The 26,555-nt window shown below is 40.4% G+C and overlaps 2 protein-coding genes across 7 annotated transcripts; one reads left to right on the top strand and one right to left on the bottom strand.

Annotated features, from left to right (window-relative positions):
- Positions 1-200: 200 nt before the first annotated feature.
- LOC143904962 (apoptosis-resistant E3 ubiquitin protein ligase 1) lies at positions 201-25,087 on the bottom strand. Of its 6 annotated transcripts, XM_077419999.1 has the most exons (17): positions 17,189-17,731; positions 16,981-17,048; positions 8,495-8,728; positions 5,680-5,836; positions 5,140-5,345; positions 4,470-4,669; positions 3,929-4,166; positions 3,318-3,487; positions 3,047-3,227; positions 2,740-2,951; positions 2,373-2,639; positions 2,218-2,293; positions 1,852-2,141; positions 1,666-1,791; positions 1,300-1,488; positions 964-1,226; positions 201-882 (listed from the first exon to the last, which is right to left on the bottom strand). In XM_077419999.1, the coding sequence occupies exons 3-17, from the start codon at positions 8,604-8,606 to the stop codon at positions 780-782; spliced, it is 2,790 nt and encodes a 929-aa protein (XP_077276125.1). In that variant the 5' UTR covers positions 8,607-8,728; positions 16,981-17,048; positions 17,189-17,731; the 3' UTR covers positions 201-779. The 6 variants fall into 6 exon arrangements, with proteins under 6 accessions (XP_077276125.1, XP_077276121.1, XP_077276126.1 ...); XM_077419995.1 differs by lacking the exons at positions 8,495-8,728; positions 16,981-17,048; positions 17,189-17,731 and adding exons at positions 24,415-24,608; positions 24,931-25,087; XM_077420000.1 differs by lacking the exons at positions 16,981-17,048; positions 17,189-17,731 and adding an exon at positions 24,415-24,556.
- Positions 6,273-8,100, top strand: LOC143904967 (uncharacterized). Its single transcript, XM_077420015.1, has 3 exons — positions 6,273-6,447; positions 6,749-7,233; positions 7,540-8,100. The coding sequence occupies exons 1-3, from the start codon at positions 6,345-6,347 to the stop codon at positions 7,888-7,890; spliced, it is 939 nt and encodes a 312-aa protein (XP_077276141.1). The 5' UTR covers positions 6,273-6,344; the 3' UTR covers positions 7,891-8,100.
- Positions 25,088-26,555: the final 1,468 nt, after the last annotated feature.

The following is a 26,555-nucleotide window of genomic DNA, read 5'->3' as shown; positions in this document are numbered from 1 at the left end:
CGTATAATTGCCGTGCTATTATTATGGGTGAGACAAAACGAAAAAACTAAACTAGCGCAAAGCTTTAATATCTTAGTCTCATTACTTATCGTTCTTAAGTTCTCTTAAAAATCACGTATTCACGCATTATTCGACAGAATGTATTCGAATTAATACTGATTAACGGAAAGTTCAATGCTGTTAGTGATCCCTTCATCAAATGCACCAATCTCTGCACATATAATAGTTACTGCAAAAAGAAAATTATTTATGCGTATTTTGATTTGTTGTATCGTACATCCTTACACAGCGACGTTAGCTACACCGTCATTCGAGAAACGCATTGATGTAATTCTCTTTATATTCACGTAAAATCTATCGTAAGTTTGTCTAACGCTTACGTTAAATCTCGATACAATAATATTGAGCAATTCTGATGTTGAGGTAACATTGCTCTTGTTGTTGAATATCTTTCGTTTTATAAAAACGTCGCCGCGGCTCAGTAGAAATTGCATCGTCTACATCGTCGGAAGATTAGATTGTTCCTGATAGTCTTCGTAAACAAAGAAAAAAGGTAATTCCAAAAATCCTAATCATCTACATATCAAAACGTGCGATAGAGTTACCCTTTCTTCCTGATCTCGCTGTCGAAAGTTACTACGGGATAAACTCGTAATAGGATCTATTATCGAAAAAATGTGGGGTTCTTTTTTTATCGTCGAAGACTTCACTATCGAAGAAAAAATGGATACATAAATTGATCAACAGTTCTAGTCTCGATAGATCCTACGGTTACCCGACTAGATCATGCCGAAACCTTCGGTGCCCTCGCTGATCGCCAACAACAACGCTCGTTCGAAATGATCGTAGCACTCGTAATCAGGTAAGCATAGTTGGTTAAAGCTGAAAAGCAACATTAATGACAAACCAATGGTCAAAGAGAAAACGGGAATATCCTAGCTGTATTCCTAGATGAGAACGTACCAGGTATGTGCCGTGGGCAAATTAGCGAACGTTGGTGCGGCTGTAATCTGAAAACGAGGACTCAATTGTTGAAATCCACCGGGTGGCAATTGCGAGCAGCCCGTGGTGAACTGGAGCAATCGTGCCATCTCCTCTTGCGTAAAATTGCTCACCGCCGTCCAGAACCAGTCGAGCACTCGGAGAAATTCCGGAGAACTTCCGTTAGCTATGTGATGCGCGCGTAAATCTGCCACGCTGTACTCGCCGGTTCCGCACAACAGCAACTGTGAAACAGATAAAGTCGTGGAATACCGCATCTTCGAATAGACTTATTTTAACAGATTAAATTTTATGCACCTCCAATTCATTTTCATCAAATATGCCTAAAAGGTTGTCGGGAATCAGTTCGTTGAGACCACGCAAGAAATGATCGACCTCGTTGCGGATGGAACTAGCAAGTCGATGCTGAGCAAGCGCATCCAAGTAACGAAGCTTCGTATCGTTGGTCACTCGGACTTTGCTACCACCGGGAATTAATTCTGCCACCTACACAAAACACAAGTGTTAATCAGCTTTCAGAGTTGTGTATTAAACTTCGGCTACGCATTAAATTTAGGGATAGAACATTCGAATCTAGTAATAATAAAGTTTGATTATGTATTCTAAACGACTGCAAAACAATTATTCGGGGATTAACACCTATCAAGAAGTAACAGTATATACCTTCAACAATTGTCCATCCTTATCATATTCTTCTTCAACGAAGTACAATTCCATTTCTTCAACGTCATTCTCGAGAATATACTTCACCTTACTTAAATATAGATCAGGATCGTCTTGTTCGAAATACTAGTGCCCATAAAAAGATATAGTTGCTTTGTTATTAATTTTTTGAGAAGTTTATATTACCTTGTAATGCACTCTAAGTCCTATAATTTGTGCAAGGAATGATCTGGTGAATCTCGCGCGTACTAACTGACGGTAGGAGCCGCCAAGCGCTGACTCGTAAAGACATTTGCCTACGATACGTCCGGCAAACTCATAGTGCTTCAATTTAAGATGCGACGGTCGTTTGGGATTTGGATGCACCAATGCCTGTTGCGATTCCCCAAATGATGCGAACAAACCATTCCCCGGGTCGAACAGTGCGGCGCATATCAATTCGAACCATTCACGTCGCACGCCACCCCAATCAACGCCTAACATGAGATAATGATTTTTGTAATTGGCTCGAAATTGATCTCCATAAGTTCCTTAAATGTAAACGAAACGTACCTTGTTCGCCTTGGAAAGTGATTTCAAAATTTCGGCACCAATCGCTCACAGAAAATCCTTTAGTAGCTTTCATAGACTTTTAACAAAAAACACAATTAGTATAACATCTTCACGCGATGTTTTCATGGATGTCATTAATATATTTATATATTTACCGATTCCAAAAGCTTATCACGTTGTACTTTCATTGAGAGCTTCTCGTGATAATGTTTTTGGTGATGCTTACGGACCTCGTGATAGAAAAAATCTTGTTTGTCAGCGAATGTTTCACTACCGCCAATGTTTTTCAAGAGGAACAAAGTGAAAGTGGCGGCTATTATATCACGATACAGAGATATTAGTTCAACGGGAGGTTGACATCCGTCGTCTATCGAGAAAGGGTAGTATCCTTCGTGCTGATTAGTCGAATTTTCAAAATGGAACTACAATTTACAATTCAAAAGTAAGGAATCACAAATCCGATAGAATTAAAATTGACGAATTAAAACGTACGTAAAATTATTTTTAATGATTATACTATACCTTAGTCGAAGGACACAGTCTAAATGTTACGAGTCTCTTGGGAATAAATTTTAATAAATATTCCTTAATCGTAAGTTGCTTGGGCGAGATAAAGCAGAAGACCTTTTTTGGTTTGGAAAATCTTTCTCCCTGCATGCCCAGCAATTTCGCAACGTAACAGATATCAGGATCCTTGGACGCTACGTTATTATGCACCATTCTCGCGACAGAATCTAGTAACGAGAAGAAAATCGGAATACATAAGCTACATTATATGTATAAGAGCGTAGAAAGATGTCTGAGCTTGAAAATAAGATATTTTACATACTCTCGAGCACAATGATATCGAAATCCCCATTATGCAGCTGCAATCCTGCCAAGCTAACAGTTGCATGATAACATCCACCTTTCGGAAAACTCACTTTCAAACGAATTCGTTGGTTTGAGGAATCGTAATCGAGTTGAATACTACAGTCTACCACCGATCCTTTATCTACTAAATTACCGATCTAAAGAAAAATAAATTTAGATAGTCAATATAACTCGGATTAGTCAATAATCGTTAAGATATTTATTCGCGCGATTTTTTTTAAATTTACCTGGGTAATATCGACATTATAGCCTTCCGTAGGTTGATCTTCAGGCCCAAATATGCACAGATTGTCATATTCGTCACGTGGCTCTATTGTCATCGAATGGGCGATCCCAGCTGTACAAACGACCGTCGAACTTTGTCGTATAAAGACCGTCTTATTTGGATCTGGTGGACCTAGAGTGGACGATATACCTTACGACATGATCGTAAATAGTAACTAATTGTAAGTTTTATACAGTGTGTCTCAAATTTTGCTAATTATTGCTAATTTCCAGACTCTTCAACTAATTGTAAGTTGATTTTTGCTTAACTAAAATGTCAAGAGAGGTAATAATTTGTTAGAAACATCCTATTTTGAACAATAAATATTTCTGTACAATATTGGTCACTCAAATTATATCTATAAATTAGTGTAAAAGCTTGAACTTATGATAAATGAGATAAATTTACTGTCGTTTGCATTTTTAAAGTCCACAATTTGAAAACTATCGACTTTTTCATATTTTTTAAGCCATCTTCTATATTCCATCAGACTGATGATTCATGAGTATATTAGTATTCTCGTTATATTATTGAGTATTATTTTACAACGCGTCACGCATCGGATATACGTACCAGGGAGAAAATTCTTAAGAAACGGGCTGCCATGAACATGACACGATCCGATAAGTACAGCTATTCGATATTGTCCCGCATGGCGGACAGTAAACTTTACTACTGCAGTATTTGCAGCTAAGGGGTCGGTGCCTCCCAGTTCTATCAGCGTAGCTACTCTGCGCGTATCCTCCGTTACCTCCACGATCAAATTGTCCTTGTCACATATCGGGTACGGCTGACCGTTGCGCTGATAAAACTACAAACAGATAGTCTTACGTCTAACAAAAGTGACGTCTAAATGATGAGCTCTTGTGAACTATTATTTTACGTGTGTTTAGCTTTACTCTGAAAATGACATCTCTTGAATAAATAAATTATATACATGCATATAAATATCCGAAGGCTTAATTGCTTGTCATCTAAAACGGCATAAGTTTACATCTCGCGGCTACCTATTTCCCCATGCATATTTCGTTCTGTCGTTCTGGCGGAGATTACCACATCTAAATATAAATATCCGTGCACGAGAAGATTCTGGCGGCGCAATCGTTTTACTCACTTTGACCGTAAAAGTCATCGTTTCGCCGACCAGCTGAGGTTCTTCCCACTCGAAATGAACGCGGCAGTTACTCGGCAATAAATATTTCCCTGTGACGTACTGCAGAAGAGAGTGTTTCGCTTCGGGTGCCAGAGCGGGCTGCGTCATAGCAGCCAGGGTAACCAGCCCTGCCACCGACACGGAAACTACCAACATACCGCCTGGCGAATGTAAGGAGTTATTTGTTAGTTCTGCACGTTTAATTAACGACCTCCCGATAATCACCCATAAGGGAGAAGGTTTGATAAAAATAATGAAAAATCGCGTGAATAGAGAACCGACTTTTAATGCTATCATCTGGCATATGCTATTTTAATTTCGTAATACCGCGCACTAAACTATTACGCTGATAGTTAATAAAAATTGCATCAATAAGAGTTAAAAAAAAATTAATAAATAAAATTTTTATTATTTTATTTTATTATTTTTCTTTATTCATAGATATCTTTGCCTTTTTTGGAACCATTCCTATCTCAGTCATCTCCTTTTCTCAAAATTATCTTATGTCTGTTTTCACAGCGAAATTATGTTTAAAAAATTAATTTCTTAAAGATATCCGTTGCCTTTCTTTCCCTTTCGTTCCGTAGAAAGAATTTCATTTCACGGAAATAGAGAGAACGTGGACTCGTACCCCATGTCCATGCATCCTGATGTTGGCTGTTCTTTACAACCGCACTCCACAGATCCGCTTTGAGAGTTTCTAAATCTTCCTTTGAAGTGGGTAACGTCTGCCTAGCCTGGGTCCACCGTGGTAGATCCTTCCCAAGGACTGTCCGTGCTGAATTGTCTTCCACCCAGTATACATCCTCCAGGGACATAACGTCGAATTGCATCAACCTGGCAAAGTACATCTTCAACGTATACGCTCAAAGTATACCTAGCATCCTAGCACACAAAGTGTATTTTCGGAATCTTTTTAAAGATTTATTTATATTGAACAACAATCTGTGAATGGCAATTGCTCATTTACGCGAAGAAAAAAACGAACGAGCGGAAAAGAGAAGATAATTATTATTAGACCTCCCTAAATGCAGTGACACGAATCGGTCGATATAATTGGCTAATTATGTAATGCAACCAAGTGTAAAGAACCAACAGAAGTCAAACGCAACGGTTGATATCGATCTGTTGTTGAGTTTTTCATATTTATGTTAAGTATCTTTTTTCTTACTTTTGATAGTAATTATGTAGGCCATGGTCCATCAGCCATTGACGTAGCACCAGTCTCTGTTGCAGCAAACGCGCAGCGCGCTGCAGACGTTCCTCATCTTGCGCCGGCAGCTCGGGTAGCGCATCCACCTCGCCGCAACTCGCGAGGGTCGAGATGCCTGTCACAAAAGGAAAACAATCACACATCCACATTCGTTTGGCGAATTAGCTTGAGACGAAAGAATGAAACAAACGAGACAAAAACGAGAAACTAAGACTTTGAGGCACTTTCTTGAATTCGCATTCTTTCTTCGAGAAGAGATAAAAAGATATTTTTTTCTTACAAGACACGCTTTATATGCATATAACTTTCATCATACTTTCCGGCACATAAAGTAGGAGTATAAAATAGGATTTAACACGTAAATTACGATTGTTTTCTAAGGCTGATTTTTTATGGCGTTCCATCGGAAGATGCCTCGTCAATTTTAATGATATATTTTTATAATCAGCGGAACACGATGAACGGCATCCGAAGTATTTGCGTAACATCATTGATAGCGTGGTATCATTGATAGAGAACAGGAAGCGTCGGCTGCGATAATTCGGCATACATGGAGGAACTGCTCGCTTGTTCACATATCTGTTCTCGGTTAACAGTCAGTTGTAAAATCTGTCGTAGGCAGAATGCGTTTCGAGATGTGCCGCGTCTCGCTTTTCGTTCTCGTTTGCGTTTCTGTCTTCGTAGACACCGCAATCGCGGCGTGCACCACCAGCAGAAACGAGAATGGTGAGACAATATCCCTATAATATTTTTTCACGAAAGCCCCGCGTTCCCTCGTCTATTCTTCAGGATCTCCTTCGGCTTTCTCTTATTCTCTAATTTAGCACGTGAAAGTGCTTGAAAGTCGTTCGTTTTATTCTAGAATGAATTGTAAATTGCGTAGACCGATGAAATGTAAAACAATATGTAAGATGATAAAAAAAATAATTAATCACACTCAACCGATCTCATTTAACCGATTTCTTGCGTTGCTATTACCACAATTTTTTCATAAATTATATTAAATATCCTGTTTAATTATGCTTAGGATTTGGCGAGCGTCTAAAATGTTTCAATGTGACATTAAACAACGTCCAAGTTTTCGGCGGGCCGGACGTGAGCGACATCATGATCTTCCAATCGCGGATAGAAAATATTCCCGATCGGTCGTTCCTGAGATACAGTAAAGACTTAATCTCTCTGAGTATGCACGAGTGCGGCATCAAGGAAATTTCCGGCTACGCGTTCGGCAGTCTGAAAAAGTTGAAGAAGCTCAGTCTGCCGTACAACTACATCGCGTCGGTGAGAGATCAGTGGTTCGTCGATTTGACGTCTCTAGAGCAACTGGATTTGTCGTACAATCTCATCACGTCGATCGAGCCCACGGTCTTCGAGAAATTGCGAGGTCTCAAATGGCTCGACGTCAGGGAGAACCGTTTGACGTGTCTGGAACCGGCCCAGCTTGTACCGATGACCGGCCTCGAGAAGCTCCGCTTTTCCGGAAATCCCCTCACCTTCCGGTGCCGCGGCACGGTAAGCGCATTGCATTTTTCGTCATCGAGAAAATACTGTCGTTCGAACGAGCATTATAACGGAACGAGCGCAACGGCGACGAGAATCAAGTTTCATAATTTGATTTGAATCGAGAATATCTGTGTATAATATGACACTGGAAGCAAAATGCGTGGAGACGTTAATGTCTCATCCTCTTTCGCTGTTCGCGATATCTAAGCGGATGCTGACACTGGCCGTTTTGACGCTCGTATTATCGATCTGACAGCTTCGTTATAATAAAACAATATTTCGGAAATAGTTTCAAGTCTAAACTTCACATTGTAGTTGACGTTGTGGTTGCGAGACCTGGGCATAAATTACAAAATTGAGCAACGCGGGGAGGAAAACTGGCTGGACGATATATTATGGCTCTGCGCCGCAGACGATGTTAAGATAGCCGAGTCTGAAGTTTTCATGAAGGAATGTGTCGTCCTGAATCTGTTCAATCAACTTCGTACCGGGTTGACTACGGCCGAATCCTTTCCCCTATCCATTCCTCAGGAATGCATATACGCGAGAAACGTACTCACGCAATGTATCGCTGCGAATCGCAGACATGGCAGGGAAGTTGTTACTAATGGACACGTCGTAAGAAAACTGTTAAGGCAGTTGAGAGAATCGAAATCAGCCGTATAACGCAACAGATATGTCAATTTTATGCTAATATGCTAATCCTAAAAACTACTCTCATAATTGGTAGCTCAAAAAAATTTATATAATCGCCGAGTATGAATAAAGCTTCATATAAAAATGTTTCAGACACATGAAGCGAATACTTTTCTATTTTACTAAATTATTTTATATTTTATCTCTCCCACGTATAAATAAATGTCCTGTCAAGGAAAATGTTTCACTTGTCAAGTTGTCTATCTGATCTATCATAATGATTAATCTGCAAAAGTATAAAAAAAAGGGAGAAGAAAAACGCTAACTGGAGCACAACTTGTTTTTGTGAAAACATCATTTTCCGAAATTGCCATTACTTCAGACTTGTAGTTAATCACGAGTGAGCGTAAAAAATGTATAAAAAATTGTCGATCTAAGGAACATTGAAGTATCACAATAATTCCGAAATTGTAGGGTTAATTCGCTATGTTTTCTGATGTATATGCGCAGGTCTGACGTATTTATTACAGCACATACGTCAGCGCAAATTATGCAACGCGGTATCAAATGGTTTATGCTGACTCTCGAGATTCGCATCAGACATTCGTCCTCAGTAAGTAGAATAGTTACTCACCGGAGGATGCGCTCCCGCTGGGCCGCAACGACATGCCGATGGATGATATTTCGCCGGCAAGGAAATCTTTGTTTTCGCGTTGTCCATTTCGGCAGCCGGGATTGTCCGGCATAATTTCTTTCTGTCTCTCTCACTCTTTATCTCTTTCTCGATGCCTTTTCGTAGCTTTACGGTCGCTCTTAACGGCACATTGTCCCGCTCACCGTTGTCGCATCGGTGTCGATTCCCGCATCTCTTCGGAAGATTTCGTTATTCGTTCAGTCGAAATACACTACGTGTATTTGGAGTGCATCGGCGACAGCAAATGCGGGTGTATGGCGAATGATAAGAGATCGCGTTCCGCGATACACTACCTCTAGATTGCGCGCGGTTAAATTTCGTCGCGTAAATACGACCGCTCGTTACTTCACGGAATCGCGGTCAAGTTAGACAGACATTCGGAGGTACTGAGAAACGAGCGTAATTACGACGTGTATTCGTGTACTGGTGTGACATTGGACAGCGGAAACTTGGTTATTAATTTGACCATTTTCCTCAGAATTTGCTAGACTCTCATAGAGATTAACATGAATTTGAAGTATAGATTAAAGTTGCAATTAAACTATTGATATTTAATGCATTGTATATACAATATTTTTCTCATATGGAATATTATGTTTGAAATTAGCAGAACTGTATTATCGTATAATTACACGAGAAACGTATGTGAATGAATATTCATCCTGAAAGAACAATCGGAGCTCGTCTCTCATTGAAATGAGAAAAAGTGATATAAGCTCAATGTGCATTGGAGAATTAAACGATAAACATCATTAACTTTTTCAATCGCGTACGTGCCGCCTTTGTGCGACACAAAGCACTGAAATTACATCGCCGGAACATACGCGAAGGTGCAGGGTGCGCATTTGCGAAACAAAAAAAAAGAGAGATCGGGTAACTTAATCTACGTCGGGAAGACAAAGGGCGTTTATGTTTTTGTTGAGAATTAATTCAACGATGGAAAACATTAATCACCTTTTCGTGTCGAACAATGGCTGCCTCCGGTACGTTCATGCGAATGAAAGAATGGACGGGGTGGAGCGCAATTAATTTCAATTATTCGTGGCGATTCGCGAGTACGGATGCAGGTGGAAGCAAATAGAGGTGAGACAAGCCGCTGCGAACGAGACAAAGCCAATGAAGTCGGACGGATGAACATTAATTAGCAATTGGTAAATGGATCACCGGAAATAATCGATTCTATGTGCGATTCTACACAGGACACAGAATGTAGATAAATTTCTATAAAATTGATCCAATTGTGAGTTTCAACAAACAAAACCTCGAATGTCCAATTGTGTGTAGTGTAGATACATTTGAACATTGGCACATCGTTCGATTATTCTTATAATTCTTAAATCATCATTTTTTATATGAGCAATTAAGAAAACAATTAAAAATTCTAGTCAGATAGGCGAAAGGATAGGAGAAACCAGCACTATGTAACACTTGCTACTCATAATCTGTTGGAATAGCACGTATTATAATTCATCGTCGACATACATCTAGTCTTTAATTAAAGGCTCATTGTAATCTCACAGAATAGCAGAAATGGATTTATGAAATAAGTACAATCGGTGGAACAGTGAGTGAAGAGCGCGATGTCCAAACTTCACGAGAATTTAAATCCTTAAAGTTTCATCATTTAATTTAGAAAGTTGATTGCAAGCCGTGTAAAAGTTTCAGACGCTCGTGCCGTTTTTTTTACAGACTTTGCTTCAATTCTTCCGTCACATACAGTACAACGTACAACTACATGCAGTAAGATAGTAACTGCAAGCAAAAAATTCTATTTAATTTTATTTATCGATAATCACAATTTAAACAACAAGTAATAATAAATAGGAAAAAACAAACAAACGATATATGTATGTATGTCGACAAATACGCATTACGTATTTAGTTTAGTATAATTTATAATAATTTTATATAGATCATTTCGACTGTTAAAATATGTGTATTTAATAGAATATGCAACCTCAAATTCCTATAAGGAGTCAGTTTTTGTTTTTAGTCATATCGTTTTGAAGATAATCGACTGACCAGTTTTTGCAAATCTAAACGCCATAAGATACTCCCAACGGTCTAATAAACGATTTAATATTAAGGACCGCATTGCGATGGAATGGGGACGCGATCCTCGTTCAATCACGGTGTGACCATACATTACTATAAATTAAGTATTTTCGAAAGGGGGTCAAGAGTCCACCCGAGGTCACAGCGGGGTTATCGCCTTCATTTTCCGCACACTTCTCGTTTTCTGCGCAAAATTGATCGCTTAATGTTATATAGTTGCGGAGAAAGCGTTCCGCGCGAGCAAAATTCTGTATGAATAGATAAAAAGTATACGGAACGGGATAGCGCGAGACTGAGATGTACATCTTGCCGGAGTGCAATCGGTTCTTCAAGGATGAATACAATTTTTGCCACCAAAATGTTTAACGTCGCTATGTATATAAATGTTTAACCTTACTACATATTTAATGTAATGATCCCGATGATAGATGACTGATCGAGATGATAGATGATCTTATGGTAATGCAAACGGTATATGTATTCCGTAAAATGAAAAATTGTAACGTAGTCTCATCGATTTCCGATATTCGTAATATCGTACAATACAACCGTATCTCGCGCGTGCTTAATAGCGCGGTATATCAGAGTTGTTCTGATAGCTGTATAGGTAATATTAATAGGTGCCGGATTAATCTAGGAGGCTACGAGGGGATTGTGAAGGTTAAACAAACGCAATCGAAAAAAAGAAAAACTGCGCACTGCATATATATTCGCATAACTAGAATTCTCCGAGGACATGAGTAATGTGATTTTGTAATGTGTTATTATGCGCGAGTATATATAGGTACTGCGTCTAGCGACTTGTAGAAAGTTTAACGGCGTTATAAAGCTCGAGCGTCAATACCCCGCTACCAATAAACTCCGATCCTTGAAATATTTAAACTTCGATGTATAACAAGAATGTTAAAGACTGTAATGTCGAATGGCGTATAAAACGTTTAATAGTCGCGGGTATTGACACCGTAAAAAAAGATCGAATTGATGGTCACAAAAACTGTTTTTTTTTCTTTGAAACGCTTTATTTCTTCCAACACAATAACGTTTCAAATTCAATAAAAAATATTTTCCCCGTAACGCTAACGCATACAGTAAAATAACCCGATGGTCTTGACTGTAAAATTGAAGCTTTCATACTTTTTATGGAAGATCACCGCCGTCACACGATTTTGCGAGCGTTGATTTTTCCTCACGATAAGTGACTGGCTTCTACGACTGGAGTCAGGCTAATTTGTAATTTACTTTAACAGATAAGATGCTTTCAAGACCGTAATTCGCGGATTTATGGTTGAAAGACTTCGATCACGTATGTAGATGCTTCGGAAAAGATATCGCGAATTTTATCACGGTAAAGCGAAAAAAGTTGTGTCACAATGATTCAACGGAATTTTATTCGCGAGATGTTGGTTCGGTCTCGCCGCGGGTGTATCTTATGAAGAGAGGCTCATATTTTTCCGTGTACCATCGCGCTGCCGGCGAAAATAACTTCCGGGCTAGGACAAAGGCAGTAGTCGCGCGGCAATCTCGACGGGAACTCTTGACCTTTTCGAACGGATATCCTTCCGACGGTATTTTGTGCTAACGATCCTTTCGTCGCTCGTGCAGCGAAGGGCGAGGAAAACCGGGGCAATATGTATGTCACATATTGCTCATGGTTATGCATGCGAGAGGCTCGCACTGGCGCGCGAAGATAGGGCAGATCGATCACGGGTTTTCCGCGCTTGTTTTTGTCCATCACGCGCGATTGCGACCGGTAATTATAAAATTTCATTTTCTCGCGAAATTTATGTCGCGCAGTGTCGTTGAGGTACGCGCGACGCTTGACTCTCTCCGATGAAAACGTTTCCTGCAAAATTTTTCACCCAAAATTATGTTGTCGCGATATTAACAGGCTAATATATTTAACTCGCTTGCATCAAATAAATTTATTTAATTTGATTAATGTTCAATCCTTTTTTAAATGTCGCGGGCATTATTTCACAGGGCACGATGCGCGTAAATCTACATTTTAATAAAGCAATAAACTCTCTGTCAACTTTGGATGCATACAATTTAAAAAAATGTCAAGTGTATAGCTGCATATATGTATATCCTTCTTGCGGTACTACGCGAGCGGTACATGTTTTTCCATGTCTTTCATTAATATTTGCATCCCCCGCATCGTCGCAGACAAGAAAAAAATTAACAAGAGAGAGAGAAAAACACGTCCCACGCTTTATTTCACACTGCGCGTTCGCGCAGTGTCCCATCGGTATTTGACAGCGCTTATAAACAATATCGTTGCCGCGATAACGGGGAAAAAACATGTCTCTGTTTTCCCGAATGACGTTATTACTCTTTTCGCGATACTCGCGAGCCCGCAAATCGACTGGATTCATTGCATTCATTTCACATGGACGTCGTTCGAAATACAAAAGATCTGTCGTTTTTCAACACGCACGGAAGTGGAAACTTACACTATACCGTGTAACCAAGTTCGGAGAGATGGCTCGCGATCGCTGCTTGAACCATTTCCTAAATTTACGTTTCCACGTCATTTCGCGGAGATGTTCCGCGAGAATTCGACTTGAACTACGTAAGTAATTTCTACTTGTCGGTTCACGATTGCGTCCGCAACTTTCTAGAGCGATGCGTTTGGAGAGACATGGCTCGCGAATACAGCATCCGATAAAATGATATAGCAGTCCAGTCTCGCATAAGTAAGAATAATACAACAGCGACTCCAACTAATTGGAAACTCCGTCACAGAGAGGATACTCTCGAGTTATGCAATTATGCGGAGCACAATGCAGAGTTTCCCTACACGACCGCATTCAATTAGTTGCGTTTTATTCCCCGGAGTGTAATCGTCCGAGCTCTCGCGTACTCGCGGCGGACATTGGTCTACGGATCGCGAAACAACGTCCTTTTTACGACGGTGAATTATTATGTCGGTGTAGAGAACCATCGTGCCTCTCGGGGAATAAAAAAAGCATTAAAAAAACATTCGTTCTCAACATATTTCGCACAAAAAAGACACGTAACACAGTCGGACAAATTTTGTAATACAGTTGAATTTTTTGTAGGGACAACGCAAAATTTTTTCGTCGATCAAACGGAATATATTCGGTAAATCTTAAAAAGACGCGCAATGGCGAATAGTCTTATTCCATGGAAGAGACACATCAATCGATATGTTCCATTCAACGCGTTAAAAATGATTTTACGTTTCGCTACGCTTTGATAATTCGCCCCTGTTTGCTATTTATCTCAAACGAAAAGCCGGATAAAAATGGATAAACGTGCATCCGCGCGAGCTGCATAATCCTTATTGCGTTGGTTTTGCAATAATCCGTAGTACCAGTTATCTTCTAGTTTTGTTCGCATTAATCCGGTTTTGAATACACAAATGGCACGGAAAATGCGGAGCCCACAAACAGATATTTCCACGTGGTTGGGGTGCGGTTGATAATAATCGTTTATATATTATACCTGATGTCCTTTTTCTTGTAAGTATAGATCAAGGTGTAGTTCACGAAGAACGATTTCATAATACGATCACACGTTACGGCTAAACTCTCGCACATATTTAGATACTCGCTGCGGAATATTACCGTGTCTAATCGTCGAAAATTTTGTCGTGCGATTTCGCGCCGATAACGATTTCCCAGTAACTATCGCGTCGAGGCAATTAACAGGCTCATGCATTTAGATGATACTTGGCGGTAGGAAGGACGTAGTGTTAAATCACACACGGACTCTCGGATCGGATTTAATTTGCAATTCTCTATACTGTGTAATCAGGCTCGGCAAAATGGCTTCCAGCCACTTGAATCCATACCCCGCACTCGCGTGTACTTTCCGCACCATTTCGCCGAGGTATTCCGGGAAAATTCGACTTACAGCCGCCAGCAACTTCTAAGTACGTGTGGTTGGCGATTGCATGAAAATAATCTTCATGTTTATGAAGATTTCGCGTGGCGAGTTACCCGCGTGTCGAGCATGAAAGACGTTTTAATTTAGCTCGAAAAATGTTCTTAGCGATAACGCGTGATAAACGATTATAAAATGTCAAAAGATAAAAATGATCTGTATATAATATTAAAAAATAAATCTTTATAAAAAAATAAAAATTGCTAATTATATTAGTTTATGCCAATTTGATTTCTATCGTATTTGTCGCAATGTCACATTTTTTCTTTGCCAAACTTGCTGTGCTTACATAAAAAACGTGGCAATCGACAATCTCTCGCTCTAATGCTTTTGCGTCGTACCCTTCTGGCGATTAAGATTATACGGGCCGATATAGTGTCAAAAATTCTTTACGTAGCCTAAAGAGCTTTCCGGCGCGGGTAAGTTCGAAGGTTGAGGTCATTCGGGGGACGGTCGATACTTTTCCCTCCATCTATACGCTCACATGTAACATCGCGTGTAACATTCGGAAAATCGATCTCGCGTGCGGCACAACGAAGCGTATTATCCCTTATATCCCTTAATTCAAGCTTGCGTTCTGATTAACCGGCCAGTACCTGACGTTATCTTGGCCGCGCGGTCGAAGGTAATTGCTGAGAAAGTTCTCGAGCCAGGTAAAATGTGTTTTGCGCTTATGCGCTTTACGACCGCGACGGAAGGAAAACAATTACGTTGCCGCGAACGTTTCAACTCGAAATAGTTTTTCGTTTCTTCGTCTCGAATACGTCAGACGGAGAAACTCACTGGCAAGATAACAAACGCGAGGCGAGGCACGGGAGCGGATTATACGTTTTTCGCCGCAATGCCGAGTTTTCGGAGAATCGATCTCGTTCGTTTGTAAAGCGTTAATCTACATCGCAAACTCGTTGCCCGCGGAAGTTTTCTTCGGCTCGTTACTCGCGTATAATGTAAGCGCGTACATCACAATGAGAATGCTTTCGCATAAATTCGCGGCACCGACAATGAGGAAGATGACGGGGAACGTGATCCAATTGGACGGCGTGCGCGGCCGCTATTGTAACGGATACGGTACCAGTCCTAGTTTTCAGCGTTAATTCTACGTTCAACCTCGAAAATAACAGTAAATTATATCGCAACTAATTGCGTTCTAAGTTAATAACAGTAACTGCAGAGGCATACCAGATTCCGCATTAATTATCGTAACAAGCAGCTATATATCCAACATACGTATACGTGTGTCACGTTAAGTTCACTCGACATTATTCTGATAGAATTATTTAGAGTTGAAATTGTGCACTTGCAATCATAGCACTGTAACGTCAATTAAGAATATTATATATTATTGTGTTGCATTCTTGTACGCAAAAAATATTATATTTAGGAATCAATGCACACATATATGTAAGAGTCGTAAAAAATTCTAGTAAAATAGGCGAAACCCTGGCAGTGGAGAGTTTCGCTAACGTCGTGCTAAGATAATCAAGGGTTAACCACACGAATGGTAAACCATCTCCGCGACATTCCGTTGCGGATGCACCGTCGTTTGGGTCTAATAAAATCGCAACGACCACCAAGTTTTCTCATAACGCGGAGTTGACGTTTTTTTTTCCTCTGGCATATCGAGCCTCGAGCTGAAAAAATATAGACTTCGACGAGAAGTTGACGACAACGATGACGTCAAGTCATTCGACACCCGAAACGATATCTCTTTTCTCCTCCTCTACTTTCTAAGTTTCGTCTCCAGCCGTGCATAGATCCACCACTGTCGTTGCCATCTCGCATTGAATTTAACATGGAAATTTGGAAACTTCGGCGTTTCTCCCGAAGTAAAACCACCGATTGCATTATTTCGTACTCAAGAACTTTCTCATCGTAACTTAAATACGGTCCATATATCAGAAACAATAAAAGCAACGAAATTTTATATGTGCAATATGTTCCTTCTACTATCGAAGACGCGGCGCGAATTAAGTGTTGCCTTAAGTGGATCGTAAAGTACTCTATCGCAGCGAAAGGAATTTAAGAAAATGTTAGAAAAACAAACGCCTTCGAACTAAAGAGTAAAAAGATATTCGATTTGCCGTTCCGAGTAAATTTGAACGGAGCAAAGGTATACGCGGTAAATCATCCGTCTCCTGATTTCTTCCATTTCAATATCTCAATCCTGTGCTATAAATGCGATTCGTAGTATAAATCTGCTAATTAATGTGATAAAGTGAATAAAAAAAAAAGGTAAATTAGATCTCGTTCTTTAGCAACAATCATTATGATATGTGACTTCACAAAGGATGGGAAGCGACGTGGAATAAAGGAGCGGAATCCAGATTAACTCTGGTGATGTTTGTGACAGCGGGTGCAAGTTTAGTGGTTTGGTGTCAACAGTGCGGAAATGTATGCCGTGTGCTGTGAAAAAATGAGCTGTTCGATACGAGCGGAAGCGGCGGGCGCAGTGGTAAACTTACGGTTCAAACGAACGACGGCGGCTTCCATCTCTCCCCCTGCGAAGAACTCTCGAATTCGATTTCAAGCGCTATCGAAAGTTCCGACGGCGCCAAGTGAAAAGAAAAGGAGGGCAATTTGTTTCCGAGGAGACAGATAGAAAGACAGACAGACGAGAGGACAAGCGGAGAGAAAGAGATTTTATTTTAAACCGAGAAAATTCACACTTACGAGATCACGACCGGTACTCCACTCGCGAGAATAGTTCTCGCAGAGGAGGGTGAGAGATCCGTGTGAACAATGAGGTCTATGAGATTTAGGTCGAGACGAGATGCGAGAGAGGCTCTGAAAGGCGGGAAGGCGAGAGGTGGGGATAAAGATGCACCGCCGCGGTTGCACCTTCCAAAGACGCAAGTCGCTCGCTCCTATGATCGACTGGATTCCACTGGTGGTGGGTGTCGCGCTAAAAGTCGGGCTGACCACCAGGGTGTCAAAGGCTTTCCGCGCGGCCAGCTGATCGGGACTCGTTCGCAGCCTCACCGTTGATAAGGACGCCGTTTCTATCGTGGACAACGCGCTCGTCGACCGCGAGCATAATGTCCCGCGTGCGTGAATGCGGAGGATGAGAGGGACCGAGAGTGACGATAAACGAAGACGAGATCCGGAGGGGTGAAAAATCTATGGGACACGCGATATAAACCTCGGGGCAAGGATTCAACAAACGTCCCTCATCCGGCGATGTAGATTCGCGATTGCCGATGCGACGCGCTCGCGCGAACCCACGCCAGGCCACTGCATGCGATGCGATTACGCGGCCGGAGCCAACCCTCCGCGCCACGCCAACCCCACCACGAGCGAAAGGACCACGCCACCCTTCTCTGGCGTTACCCTCCGGCGGGAGACACCACGCCGTCGACCCACTCTTGTCGTCTTTCGAGCGACTCTCCCATCTTCGAGGTGTCGTCGTGCCACGGCCACCCTCGACCCCATCATCCTCGTGACCCACGCCCCATTCCCTGCATCACGCTGTGTTCCCGATTGTAACACCGCACGTGACGCGTGTGTACGCGTCTCGATCGTCACGCGCCTCGGTATTCGGAAAAATCGATGGTCAACTGTAAAAAAGAGCGCGGTGGAATTTTGGAAATGGGAACGATGAAAAACAATTATCGAGCGCAGGCCAGATATAGATAGTGGAGTAAGTATATGAGATTCTCCGTATATAACAGCGAATAACATGTATACCAAACAAATATCCCGCAAGGTAACCGACTAAACTTTTCCAACGCGTTTGGCAAATCTCTTTATATCAAATATGTATATACAATATATATATAGCCTTGATATAAAGTGACTTGTCAAACATGCTGGAAAAGTTCAGTCGGTTATTTCTTTATATACTTTACATCAGTTTGAATATCTTTTTTAACGGTTATAAAACTGTCCCTATAAACGAACTTCAAAATTAATATTTCTTGTCATCGCAGGTTCTCGTCGTCATCCCATCGTACGTATTTTGCTGTAATGAATAACGAATTCCATCAAACCGATGACACAAACGGACGCGACAGTCGTGTAAAACGTGTCCTGAAAAGCACCGCAGTTCAACGAGGATGCGCCGCTGATGCGAGAGCACTGTCAGGCACGTGACTGGATTGAAATCGACATTCGCGAAAATCGAACGATTTGTCGGGGAGAGCATTGCCGAGCGAAACGTCATACGAGTTCGACTCTTCTGTAGGATATTTCAGTAACAATCCGATGAAAGATGCGAGGGAGGATGAATCCATTTTTCGAACGAGCTTACACAACAAAGTAGATTCGATAGAGACGCAGACGTCGACTTTTTCGTGAATTTTTCTTTGCAGCAATGTCCTTTATCGAACGAACAAAGGGAACGAAGTAAAATTCTAAAAGTACAATCTGGCGATTGCACAATTTTACGGTATTAAAAATTGTTTCACTTATATACTTTTTGTCGCGCGACGAATTTCCAGTGAAATTTGTGGCGTATCAAGGGGACAAAAGCGAGGCGTTACAAACGTTAATTACTTAAAAGCTACGTCCTTATTAACTTTCTCGATATTTGACTTTCGAGGATGTTGCGACGTCGGTTTCTTTTGTATCGTGCATAGGATGCTTCACGAGAGAGAACTTTAATGCCAGATACGGAGATGCATTTCGCTTCTTACGGAAAACAAGAAAGGATTCTCGCTAAGTAGGACGACACGAGTTCTCTCGCTAAATCTCGGCTGCCAACTTTCAACTATTGTATAGAAAACATTTGAGAGATAATATACCTAACCCGCAGTAAGAGAGAGAGAGAGAGAGAGAATGCAATACACGTATATAATAAATAAAGGATTTCTCGCCAGAAATAATAAGAGATGATTGAGAGATCACTATAAATAAAATTCAAAAAAGATAAAAGCTTCCTATTTCTACCAGAAATCTGATCTTCTCTGATATAAAATTTTCAAAACTGGATTTTAGGTTTTACGAGATAAATTGCATTTGTACAGCAGACTATACGTACACATATAATCAATAGAGTCAAATGTTTTGGAAGCTGAATTGGATCTGATACTTTTTTTTTTAAATTCACACACTGACATTATTTATAAAAGCATATGCTTTAAATTTGATGCAATTTTTAACATTTCTGATTTTCCTTACAACCTCCATAAGCAAAAGAAAAAATATATTTTTGGCAAACTTTTGATAATATTTTTAACGAATCGTTAAATTATCATAAGTATCAACAAAAACAACTTATAATCTCAAATATTCTCAGTCTTACTTCTCCTAAATTCACCGAGAATTGTTTCTTACCGTTTTAAAGCTTTCGACAATTTTCATTTTAATATCGAGACCTTTTGAAGTAACTCGATTATATAGAATGCCTGCGCTTTGATGAGTTCCAGACACGTAATTCCTCTGACATTTCGCGTACGGAAAAGTCCGGAGATTGTAATTTCGTTGAGAATAAAAATGTTCGATTCCGATGTCGTACTTCAGCGTAGAAGTATCAGCTGCCCATCGGAACATCATTCGGACATACTGCGATATTGGTTTTGAACCAGCTCGCCGATGGAAATTGGAGTTCGATCCTGTATTTTTCTCGATAATTGCAAACTGTTCCTTGTCAAGTAGCGACGAAACTATTTAGGTAACGTAAAAGTATCGAAGATCTTAAAGTTCCTCGAATTTCTCGAATGCAATGCGATGTTAATTTACGACTATCAACGATAACAATGCTCTCTGTATACAAAACTGTATACAAGTATTTGATTGCCTCGATATAGCGAATGCAATATACCATCTTGATCTATTCGAACTAATTAATAGCGGTTTAATTGTGGAGCTAATTAATAGTGAAAAGCCAATTTCCAATTTCTCTTCGATTGTAATACAATGGTCTTTTATCAAGCAAATACTTTTACTTATTAACACAATAACGCCAATATTTATAATTTTGACTTATATCTTGATTGTAACATATAATAATTAAAACATCGCGGAAATCAATGTTCTCAATTTTCTTCAAAATTTCTTCGCGATTTTATCGATATTAATTCGATCAGTATTTTCCGCCGCCAAGTGTTGCAGCAAACCGAAATATCCGCTTCAACAAGCGCGTTCAAGGAGCTTGTAAACATACTTTCGCGCGGTCGACGAGGAATCGATTGTTGAAAGCGGTCGAAACGAATGGTAGTGCATGTCCGACGACATCCACTCCCGTGTGGATCGATGGGTCCGAATGCCGCGTGTACATTCATTATTCATTTTCAAGGCTTCCTCGCTATTCCGCACTCACTAACCATAGAGAACTTTCTTTCGGTGCTCTAGATTTCTTTCGCCACAAAACGGTTGGCGGTTGCGGTCAGGAGCACCGAAACTCGCGCCTGAAGTGTATTCCGCTTTAGGCGCTGCGGCTCGAGAACACGACGATGTATACCGCTTTAATAATAATACTTGAGAATTGTTGTTGGACTACGGAGAACCACTAACAAACGACTATGTCTACTCGAATCTTTCTACTACTATGTCCCTTTTATCTGTCTATGTCTATATATAAAATTTTAATTTAATTTCAAGAAATAATCAATATCTATTTGCATGTCACATTTGTCAGGCTACATTAATCATTGATGGAGTTTTTTCGTTGCTTTTCTTTGCGGCGATAGTTTCCCACGTATACGCATCGATTAATTTAGCGCAACATCCATTATCAGCTATCAGAAGAGCCACCCCATTAGGTAAATGCCATTTATCGGTTAGTGGATAGGACACGTTAACAGTGTAGTGTGCTTGCCGATAGTAATAATAACTCGCGCTAAATCATCAATGAGATACGGGCGTGTCGATACGTTACAATATTGTTTCTTCTCTGTGCTAGAAATATCTCGCGTTATAGGTTATACGAACTATACTTCTCGCGCGCCAAAAATTGAATATATTTCATCTTTTTCTTATCTGTTTGTTACGAGATTTCGTTCAACTGCGCCACAACCGAAAGACTCGCGCGCGATAAAGAATCAAGGACTTCCGCCTCGTCTGGCTGGGCGATAATTTTGCAATCGATATGTGCCGAAAGAAATCGCGGACGGCCGACGCCAAGCTTGAACAGCATTGAACGTGTGGTTGGACGACTGGGCCTCGTCCCTTTGTGAATCGTCGATAACGAGATATATACACAAAGCGCACGATCCGCGAGAACGTGTGCGAGCGCCGATATTCTTGGCCGTCGAGACGTTTCAGACGATAAAAGATCGGGCAATGCCGCTGATTTATCGCTTTATCAACGGCCTCCTTCCGGACTCGAGCGGAAAAACGAGCGTCTCAACGATGATCCGTATATATCGTCGCTGATGCGTGGCGATTAATCTCGAGATCTGGAGAAACGCAGCCCACTCCGCGAGATTAATGGAGCGCGGATGCGCTTCCTCCTTGTAACAGCTAACAGCCACTCGCGAACTTCGGCAACAATCGAATATCGAATCTTTCGCCGCGAGGAATACTCCGAAGGAAGGTCGCGGATAACTTTTACGGCATATCGAATATACGCGAAGATGTCGCGGCGATAACAGATTTCGCTCTTTTTCCACGAAGAAGTTCGGCGAGTCGATATCTCGTCTCGGTGACCCTGAAATTTCTGGATCCCGGTAATTAATCTTTCTCCGGTGACGTATTGCGACAATCGCGATGTTCCATTACCGCCAATATTGTTGCAACATTCATCGAGATAGATTCGAGGTTTAACTTCTAAATTTTTTTTGTGTTAATAACACTTGTAACATAAAATTAAAAGCGTCGATTTCTAAGTGAATTTTAACAAGTGACTGCGCAAATTCAATATAAATACTTTGAATGTATATAGATGGAAATGAAATTCAGTCAGGATTTCTCTAGGATGATATCTATGTTACACGCTGAGTCTGCATGAAAGGAGCAGCTGCAGCTCATCACGAAGGCAGATCAAATTTGGCAAGGCAGGAGTAATCGATAGTATCCCGGAATGATGCCCGCGGAGAAATTGGCTTTGTGCCGAACGATAAATCTTTACGTCAAAATCATAAATGTCCGTTATCGTCTTATGCACTCGCGAGAGGAATTAATGTAATTTACATCAACAGCTCGCAATAACACTCGCATTGAAAGTAATATGACAAGCGCATAATCCTCATTAATCATCTCGTTATAACGTCCAATTAACGGTAATCGCAAAAGTATTGGTGAAAGAAATCCGGAAACTATTACATCTTGAGATTACTATCTTAATATTATAATTTTTATTAAGTGGTAAAATGTACAACTTGTATAAAAGCAGCTACACTCAGGTTGTAAAATTTTGTTCCCATTTTAATGGAATATGTTTCAAGTTGTATAATTAAAAATATAATAAATCATATATCGTATAATTTTTTGTAAAACATATATGGATAATATTTTTAAAGAAAAATATCCGTAATTTCTGTCACAACATCGATATATTTTGGGATTGCCAACAAAACTTTATTGCAAGTTTTAGTACATATTTCATGGAAATGCCGTGTAATTTCACAAAAAAACATTTATCCCCGAAATTTTGTAACTTTTACATAAGATTAATTTTTCTAAACTCAATTCAAAGGATTGCTTTTAAAGAAAATTACAGCGCACTGTTAAACATTAACATAGATAATGTCGTATGATAATTAGCTCTGGATGATATGCGTCGCATTATAGATATTAGCAGAATTTACATGAATCCTTCAACATGAATGATATGACGTATCATCCTCTGTAACATCCATTACAGCATAATATACTACCTCAACGCATATTATATTGCTACATGTAATTCTACGTAAAACGTCAGTGTAAAGTATTTATCGTTTCGTTTATTAAGAGACTGCGCAAAATAATGCACGACTACGGATGATGTTCGGTGACGATCAATGAGCGGCAGTTTATGCGACATAGCGCGTCAATCGTTACGGAAAGAATTATCGCGTTAATATACGTGTCATCTGTGCCAAGCGGGTGCATTCGTGGGTAGTTGAAATCGCAAAGCTGCTCGACTTATATTATACGCAACGGTTGCGCACGCGAGTGACAAGTAGATTTTTTGCGCAACTGTAGATGCCTATCTTAAAATACGTGCTATTTCAAGATATTACGCACGTAGAAATTACTTCATATTAATTGGCAATCTGTCGTTGTACGAAGGAAAACTATTTTCAGACACAAAATATATTTATTTGCAAGATAATTGTAATTGACTGTTTTTTTACTTAATAACTGCGATTGTTTGATTTATATAATATTTTTTATAACTCTCTCTGCAAGAAACGCAGAGATTCGAACCAAAGATTATAAATATATCTTTTTATTGCTATAGCGTGAAGAAATCTATATTTTGTGCTAATAAAAATAACAGGTTTTTGCTACAGAATAGCGTTTAATTCATTTCATTCGTTTTAAAATAACAGCTGACATTTAATTTCAGCTCTTCCCGATACATCCTCTTTGATGTTCGTGCGGTAATTTTGGCCTTTGTAATTTAATTAAAAAAAAAAAAAAACATCAAATTACTAAATTTATTATAAATTAATTTTATTTCCTTTTTCTTTCGAAGTTACGCAAAATCGTCGAAATTCAACGATCTCTGCCTCGTTTATTTATTAAAAACGCATTAAAAAGTCATATGCAGTGTGTTCGAATGAAATACCACCTATTAAAAATTATTTTAAATTTTCCCAACGATCCAATATTTAAACGTTTTATTAAGATACGGTAATTTGTTAGTTCACATCACTTTACGAATCAAAAGATTTGTCAAAGATCTCTTTTGACAATGCTGACAGTACGATATTATAGAGATATACGATAATTGTCTTGATAACTGAAAGGCAGCGGCGGCAGAGATCCCGTCAATCGAAAATATGTGATAGTGAAACGGATGATACTCTTACCTTGCTTCTTAAAGAGCGGGCGATACTGCGCGAGGCCGATGTCGGTAAGCCACTGGTCCGCCTCCGTGAGTTCCCCATTACTTCCGGTCCCTGCGGCGAGCATCAACAGCTTTCCCAGGGAGAGAACCATGGAAAGAGCCAAGAACACCCCGGATAGCACCGTCGACCATCGTGCCATTGCCCGTGGAGTGCATCTACAACGAGGAAATGGAACGTCGAGTACGGGCGATCGATCGGTTGCCGGGTTGCGATTTTTCGGCGGACACTCGGCAGTCGGCGTAACGTTGCCCGCGACGATCTCACGAATCTCCGCGCGATTCCATCGTCGTCGACGACTGACAGTCGGCTGCTCCCGGTGCCGCGTGCTGATTTGCCGAACGTCGAAACTGACAGGTTACGCGTAGGAATTGGAGGTTAGGTGCGCCGCGCGGTGTTTGTAAACAAGCGTGGGCGCCGCGCCGGCCGATCAGCTGATCGCGAGCCGATCGGTCTCGTCCCGGCGTAAAATCGGCTTACCACATTTTCGCGGGAGCCGTTCTCGTGCCGCACGCGGCCTCCGTGATACTCGCGCGCAACTTTACGCTGGAACAATACGCATGCAGCGGTACGCCGTTGAGGGAACTGCAGAATGAGAATGAGGGAATTGCAGATGGAGCGACAGGTGGAGAGACTGGAGAGCTGGAGAGGCGCGATAGGGAATTTCTCAAATCGGGGCGCGCGCGAAAGGCAAAGTATCCGAATAAATCGTAAAATATTATTTCGATTTTCTATGTTTTCGCACTTACCTCTGTTTTCGTCATTTCTTCTACAATTTTATGCAAAAAATAATTAATAATATTGTTGCGATGTATTTTAAATAAATATTTAACAAAGATCACCGGAACAAGGTATTCTTAAAGATGAACAATTTTATGAAAATCGCGTGACTGCTAAAATCTAGACGATTAAAAAAAATTCGCGATATAATATTAATTTTATAATTAATTATTATCCTGGTGTTTTTATAGATATACATCTGTGGTTTCATAATATCTGGATACAAAATAAAGTTATCGATCAATAAGTAAGAGAAAGAAATTTGCCAACCGTGGATAAACCAGACGTTGAAGTTCAAATCGTCGCAATATAGATTTCTCACACGGGCGACATCGCGAGACATCGTGCTCAATTTTTAACCACTCAGTCTCAACTTGATCGATAAAATAACAAAATTGGAAGATATTTCGACTGTATTACGGGGAGAGAAAGAATTAATATACAATAATAATACATTATAATTCGATGCATTGTATCCATGCGTTGTAACTGATTAAATTTTGGAGTTTAATGCTTAATTAACAAAAGAAAAAATTCAGCTATGGCGTAATTTTACTGACGATATAATAAGCTCACTTTAAACGATCTACATAATTCATTCAGATTTCAAAATAAAAAATTCTTACAATAGATATAATATAGAATTTTCCTAAATCGATCATATATAAACCACCTTTCCCATAATTTTAGCAAGATTATTTCCGAGGTCGATAACAGATTTTAACCGGTTTAATGAAACAGATAATTATAATTAAAATAAAAATCCGCGCTCGCAATAAGGGAGACGAAGGTCCCCCTTTTACGCGGTTGTTAAAGATTCTCTCGCCGGAACGAGTTTGATGCTCCCGATTCGATACACGGAACGACGTTGTAAATTGGTTGCTGGGGCGTAATGGGTGAATCTCGTTTTTCACTCGTGTCCGATAAAGGAGGCAGAATTAACGGTTACGAAAAGGGCGCGCGTATACGAAGCGCGATGCTCTCTTCTCGGCATCCTCGCATTCGCCGAATGCACCGTCGAATGTCGAATGCGACCGAGTTCTCGGCAGACTAGGCGTAAAAGTCGGTAGTCGGTACTTACCCCGGACCCCGGGCTTGAGACTGGCGGATCGCAGCGAATGCCACGATCGTTCTCGTGTGTCTCGACGTGTTCGCCGGCGCACGTGTATTCTAGGCTGATGACTGCGCGTAGATTCGACCGTGTCGTCGCTAATTTGACCGCATGTGCCGTTTTTTCACGCAGCTTCTATGTTAACCAAGTTTTATACAAGCTCGAACATCCGTATGTCTAACATTCCCATCAGCACGCTGTGACGTCAAGACGA

The sequence above is a fragment of the Temnothorax americanus genome, unplaced genomic scaffold (assembly GCF_048541705.1).
Source record: "Temnothorax americanus isolate GAGA-0224 unplaced genomic scaffold, ASM4854170v1 Scaffold6, whole genome shotgun sequence".
NCBI classification, from domain to species: Eukaryota; Metazoa; Arthropoda; class Insecta; order Hymenoptera; family Formicidae; genus Temnothorax; species Temnothorax americanus.
This window is presented reverse-complemented; position numbering and strand designations above follow the sequence as displayed.